General features: G+C 41.4%; 1 protein-coding gene across 1 annotated transcript; it reads right to left on the bottom strand.

Annotated features, from left to right (window-relative positions):
* Positions 1 to 4,658: 4,658 nt before the first annotated feature.
* Positions 4,659 to 5,597, bottom strand: LOC121447491 (olfactory receptor 6B2). The gene has a single exon (XM_041650766.1). The coding sequence runs from the start codon at positions 5,595 to 5,597 to the stop codon at positions 4,659 to 4,661; it is 939 nt and encodes a 312-aa protein (XP_041506700.1).
* Between the last annotated feature and the right edge of the window lie 996 nt (positions 5,598 to 6,593).

The raw sequence follows: 6,593 nt of genomic DNA, 5'->3' as shown, positions 1-6,593 counted from the left end.
GGAATGTTCAAAGCACATTACATGCATGCGTGGAAGTAGCTTGTGAAGCCTATATAATATTTTGAGTCATTAAAATGAAAAAGACATACACAGGCCTTCACAAATCAATTATATGATAACCTTAGTAGTTCTGTGTTGAAGAAATTGAATTTGTAATTTTTAAAAAATCACTTAACCAAAAATGAAGTTCTTAAATATGCATACTTTCCTGAAGAATTTTGCTTGATATGTAAACATATAAATTTGTATAATCCCCTTCAAAAACCAGAAGAGAGAATGCTTACCACCACATGTTATGATGTCATAACTGTCAAAGACAGTACAAAAATTTAAGAACTCCATAGATCAATATCTCTTATGAACATATACAGGAAAATCCTTAAGAAAACATTAGCAAATTGAATCCAACAACATATAAAATGAGAAGAGAACACCAGATGCAAATGCCATCTAGTCAAAGGATACAAAGCCAACTGACGTTTGAAAACTTACTAATATAAACAAAACAGGAAATATATGTGATCAGAGTGCCTGATACAGGAAAAGCACTGGACACACTAAATCCTCATTTATAATAAAAGAACACATCTGCTCCAATAAAGGCTTTAGGACAACTGCCTCATCTTCAGAAAGCCCTGCCCACAAAACCATAATGCTAACATCAAGTAGAGAAAGAATGAGATTTGCCTTCTGAATAAAAAGCAATCCTCACACTTACAAAGCAATGAAACCCCTAAGTCATGTCATAAGTACAAAAGATATAAACAGAATGCATGTGGGAAAGAAAGAAAGAAAAATATCTGTAGATGATAATTATTTTTACTCAGAAAACCCAAAGGAGATAGTAGAAAAGCTCCTTGAATGATGAGTAAGTTCAGCCAGGTTGTGCAATGCAAAAAGTCACACAGAATTACAGTATTCTGTATACTAAAAGCATATAAGTCAGAGCTGAGTAGCAGATAGAATTCAATTTATGCTTGGTCTGAGTGAACTGTAATACTTGAGTTTAAGTGTAACACATCTGTAGGCTACAACATATAAAATATCGTAAGAAATCAAAAAGCCCTCAAAAATGGAGAGGCTTACATATCACAGATCAGAAGAAATACACCAGGTTGATTTTTCCCAAGCCGATCTATAGGTTTAATGGAGTTCCCATTAAAACCTTCACAAGGATGTTTTAATAGGTAGAGACAAACTTTATAAAACTACAGAAATGTAAAGATGCTAGATTGCCCATGATGGATTTAAACAGAAGAATAAAGTCAGAGGAACTTTACTAATGCTGCTGTCAATCAGGAGCGTGCAGTGGTTCTGGAGGCTATGGTATGCAAAAAACAAGAGCCAGAGAAGCAGAGAGAGCTGCCACAACAGAGCCCGCACAGATCTCAGCTGTTTCTACAGTGGTGCAAACATAGTTCCGTGGCCTAGTGGGAGAGCGATTGGCTAGCCATGGGGAAAGCAAATGAACTGTCAATAACCTTAACACCGGGAAAAAAGGTCCTAAAATCATGTGTTTGGATGGATCATGTATTTGAATGTAATATGTAAAATCACAAAGCTTTTAGGAAAAAATAGGAGAAACATTTTAGGCCTAGGACTAGGGAAGTATTTTTTAAAAAATTATTTTTAAAAAATGAGCTATATATTTTCTCTGCTTCCCTCTCTTTCTCCCTTCAACCCTCTCCCATGATCCCCATGCTCCCAATTTACTCAGGAGTTCTCGTCTTTTTCTACTTCCCATGTAGATTAGATCCATGTATGTCTCTCTTAGGGTCCTCTTTGTTGTCTAGGTTCTCTGGGATTGTGAATTGTAGGCTTGCTTTTCTTGGGAAGTTTTTTTTTTAACTTGATATCAGAAGCATAATCCAGAATAGGAAACAGGTTAACTAGACTTTACCAAATCCAGAAATGCCTGCTGCATGAAACCCTAAGAGGATGAGAAGACAAACTCAGGTAGAGAAAATATTTACAAGCCACATATTTGACAACAGACTTGTGTCTAGGATATATAAGTAACTTCCTTAAACTCACATTAGAAATAATCCAAGATTGGGCATGGTGGCACACTCCGAAGGTCAAGAGGTGTGGTTCCGTTTATAGTATATTATGTGTTGAAATAAAAGGACAGGGAGAACAACTTGGGACATCCAGAGGCTCCAGTGTAGGGATGTGGTTGTGTGTCAGCAGTGGCAGATGTCTTCTGATGATGGGAATGCTCTGCCCCCCAACTACACTGTGTCCAGTCATCACAAGCATGCATGCTCTGTGACAGATGAATCTGTATAAATGATGGGATTTGAACAAGTGCCGTAGGGTGTGCCATAGTCGATGTCCTGTCACCAAACCGTGCCTTAGTCACACAAGAAGACACTGGTGGGAAGACCAGGCAAAGGACACATGGGACTACATAGTATATGTCTTTGCAACTTTATGTAAACCTACCATGATCTCTAAAAGAAAGCTCAAAATTACATTGTGCCAGTATAATAAAGTAACAGAATTTTACAATTTACACTTAAGAGATGGGTTTTTGTGTCATAATTTTTCGAAACCCAAGAACTTGAAAGAAGAACTGCTAACCAAAGCTACAAAGTAGGGTCAAGAAATTGAAATTGTGACAGAAGACAGGTGCTCATTATTTTCTTATTAAAATCTCAAAATTTTGATGATAACAGTATCTCCTAATTAATCTGTAGATTCAGCACATTTTCATGAATGAAAACCTGTGACCGTTTCTTCTGTTGACACTGACAAGCAGATTCTAAGATGTGTAACTCCTTTCAGGAAGACTCTAAAGAAACCAGGACGACATAAACTCGAAGCACATGAATGGAGGACATGCTAGCGGATCTCACAGCATGGGAAAGACCACATGGAAAAGCCCTGTAGGACTGGTGCAGGAAGAGACAGACAGGCAGGTTGACCTGGACCAAGTCCTTCTCCAATGATTGGGTCTTGAGGGAGAAGTGCCAGGAGATGGGGGTGTGGGGTAGAAAATAGATAAAATAAAAGCTGGGGTCTTGCATAAGCTGATGGCTTATGCCCAAGCAAGTTTATTAAGAAATCCAGCAGCTTATATACTATTTTCAGGGGGAGATATGGCTAAATCAAACTGTGCTGGCAAGATAACACATGATCCTTTTGACACAGCTGCTTTAGAACTGATAAGCACAGCCCAGGGAGAAAATTAGGGTCCCCAGAAACGACAACCTTGACTCCAAGGCACGGACATGAGCCCCAGACTATCCTTGTGATAGCTACACCTGTACAAGGACACAGAGATAATATGCCTTTTGACCTTTCATCAGAGCCTCTGAGAAAGTCTTCAGTGGGTCTGGCTCCCAAAACCAGGTAGATAAAGGAAAAGGCTGGAGTTCAAAGCACAAGGATCTACATGTTCTCGCTGATTTGTTTTATTAAAGGTAACACTACCTAGGGAAGGATGTGACCTTTCAAACAATGGGTAAGTACTAGACTAATTTCAGGTCCTTGTGAAAATGGTTTCAGTTTCAGATGGATTACAAATTTAAACATTTAAAAAGCAAAGGTAGAATGTCACAGGAGAACATTTTCATGAACGTAGGGGAAGTAAGCATTTCTAAAATGTAAAATCTCTATAAGGGAATTGTACATGTTAGACATGAAAATGAAAAACTTTTCTTCGTTGTAAGACCTATGAGGTCAGAGCATATAATGAACTGGAAGGTTTTTTCTTCCAAGGGCTCAGATCTGACAAGGAGCTCGGATCCAGACAATGTAAGAAGCCCTGTAAGGAAAGAGACCAGTGTGAAAACGGGCAGAAGATGTGGGCGGCTCACCAGAGAGGCCACAGCCAATGAACAGTGAGACGCTCAGTGTCAGTACCTGCAGAACACCGCTTGCATTTGGGAAATGCAAATATAAGTCACAGTGAGAAGCCTTTGGGGCCCAGAAGAAAGGCTGAATGGAAACAGATGAACAGCACTGTGTGTTGGCCAGGATTTAGAACCTCTAGGATTCTTCTCCTACACTGGTAATGGGAGTAAAACTGGTACATAAAGTTTGGAAATCAGTTTCTTCTAAACCTGACCATACACATATCTTGTGTTTCAGCAGATATAGAAACGTACAGCCTTCATGTACCTATGTCTAGCCTAGATCCAGCTCTGCTTAGCTCACTAAACTGCATAGATTATCAATAAAATACTACCTGGATTGTATATAGCAGCGTCACACATCCTAGACAGTACCTGTAATACTGTCCACCAAGAGCAAAATACAGGACTACATGCTGATACATATGTGAATATCGCTGAGCAACAATGCATGAATCATTGCTACATGCAAAGACACCCAAACACAAACTGCTGAGCCAAAGCAGAACATGAAAGTGTATGTACTTCATGATTACAATAATGAAGCTCAAAACATCCAGATTACTCTCTGGAAATAGCAGCCAGCATAGTGGTTATCTTGACACAGAGAAGCTGCCTAGAGTTGGATTCTAATGCTTGATCTACCTGGGAGATAGTTTCCTGAGTCCACACGCAGTAAATATGTTTGGATAACAGCTTATTACTGTAGGTAATTTTATAGGTTTGTTAAATTTCATTAAAAATATTAAATAGAATATGATATGAGATTTTATTTGAATTCTGCTTGAGAATACTTAATGTCTACTGAGGAGTATTACCCAGGCCCAGAGTCCTTCTCAGAGCATCCTTAAATTCAGTGTTCCTCAGACAGTAGATCAAAGGATTCATCATGGGTGTGAGGACAGTGTACACAGCAGAGATGAGCTTGTTGGAGCTCCGGGAATCGATAGCCTGGGGCCTCACATACATGAAGATCATGGCCATGTAGAAGAAGGTGACCACAGTGAGGTGGGAGGCACAGGTGGAGAAGGCCCTCCACCGTCCTGTGGCTGAAGGGATACGAAGCACAGCCAGGGTAATGTATCCATAGGAGAGGATGGTGGCTATGAGGGGGAACACCAGAATGATGAAGGCCAGAATGAAGTCCACCAGCTCTGCTGTAGAGAAGTCGGTGCAGGCCAGCTTGAGGATGGGGGAGATGTCACAGAAGAAGTGGTTCAAGACGTTGGAGCCACAGAAGGTGGCACTGGAGATAAAATATACCTTGATCATCGAGATGGTGAAGCCACTAGCAAAAGAGAAGGCCACGAGCTGTACACACAGCCCCGTGGTCATGATGACTTGGTAGCGCAGGGGATGGCAGATGGCCACATAGCGGTCGTAGGCCATGGAAGCCAGGAGTACACACTCCGTGCACACCAGGGAGCTGAAGAAGTAAAGCTGAGTCATGCAACCAGCAAAAGAGATGCGTTTCCTCTGCAGGAGGAAACCGTCCAGCATCTTGGGGATGATGTCTGACACATACCAGATCTCTAGGAAAGACAAGGAACCCAGGAAGTAGTACATGGGTCTGTGGAGAGAGGCGCTGCTCCAGACAGTGAGGATGATGGCCAGGTTCTCCACCAGCACGAAGAGGTAGGCGAGCAGGAAGAGGAGGAAGAGCAGGTACTGCAGCCTGGGGGTTGTGGGGAAGCCCAGCAGGATGAACATGCTGACCTTGGTGATGTTCTCCCCCCTCATCCTTCTGCACCTGCAAAAGATCCACAGGTCAATAGGAAGGGCCAAGTGTCAACTGAGGGGAGAACAGGGAGCAGTCAGTAGCTTCAGGTGGAAAACAGTGGTCCTGGTTCCTCTGAGCAGCAGGGAAAGGAATTAATTTTCCTGCTTGGTCTTAAACTGGGAAGACCAATGCACTTGTGTTTGGGCACATAATGAAGAGGGGATGGGCAAGAGGGGAACTACTGAGGATAGATATTTAAGATGTAGGAAGCCTACATGGCCCATCAGGAAACTAGCTGGAGTTAAGAATGGGTTTCTGAGAGGTTGTGGGGAAAAGGGAATGCTCTTACATTGATGGTGGGAGTGCAAGCTGGTACAGCCCCTTTGGATGTCAGTGTGGCAATTTCTCAGAAAGTTAGGAAACAACCTTCCTCAAGACCCACTAATACCACATTTGGGTATATATCCAAAGGATGCTCAATTGTGCCACAAGGACATGTGCTCAACTATGTTCATAGCAGCATTATTTGTCATAGCCAGAACCTGGAAACGACCTCGACTGAAGGATGGATAAGGAAAATGTGGTACATTTACACAATGGAGTACTACACAGCAGAAAAAAAATAACAGCATCTTGAATTTTGCAGGCAAATGGATAGGGCTAGAAAATATCATTTTGAGTGAGGTAATCCAGACCCAGAAAGATAATTATCACATGTACTCACTCATAGGTGGTTTTTAAACATAAAGCAAAGAAAACCAGCCTACAAACCACAATCCCAGAAAACCTAGATAACAATGAGGACCCTAAGAGAGACTTACATAGATCTAATATACATGGGAAGTAGAAAAAGACAAGATCTCCTGAGTAATTTGGGAGCATGGGGACCTTGGGAGAGGGTTAAAGGGGAGGAGAGATGCAGGGAGGGCAGCAGAGAAAAATGTAGAGCTCAATAAAATCAATAAAATTAAAAAAGAATGTGTTTCTTTACTGTGCTGCTGGATTTGGGTTCAGTA

This window comes from Microtus oregoni, unplaced genomic scaffold (assembly GCF_018167655.1).
Source record: "Microtus oregoni isolate MIOR12 unplaced genomic scaffold, Mior012 000004F_ref0000308, whole genome shotgun sequence".
Lineage (NCBI taxonomy): Eukaryota > Metazoa > Chordata > Mammalia > Rodentia > Cricetidae > Microtus > Microtus oregoni.
The sequence above is the reverse complement of the archived record's forward strand: the minus strand, read 5'-3'. Positions and strand labels throughout refer to the sequence as shown.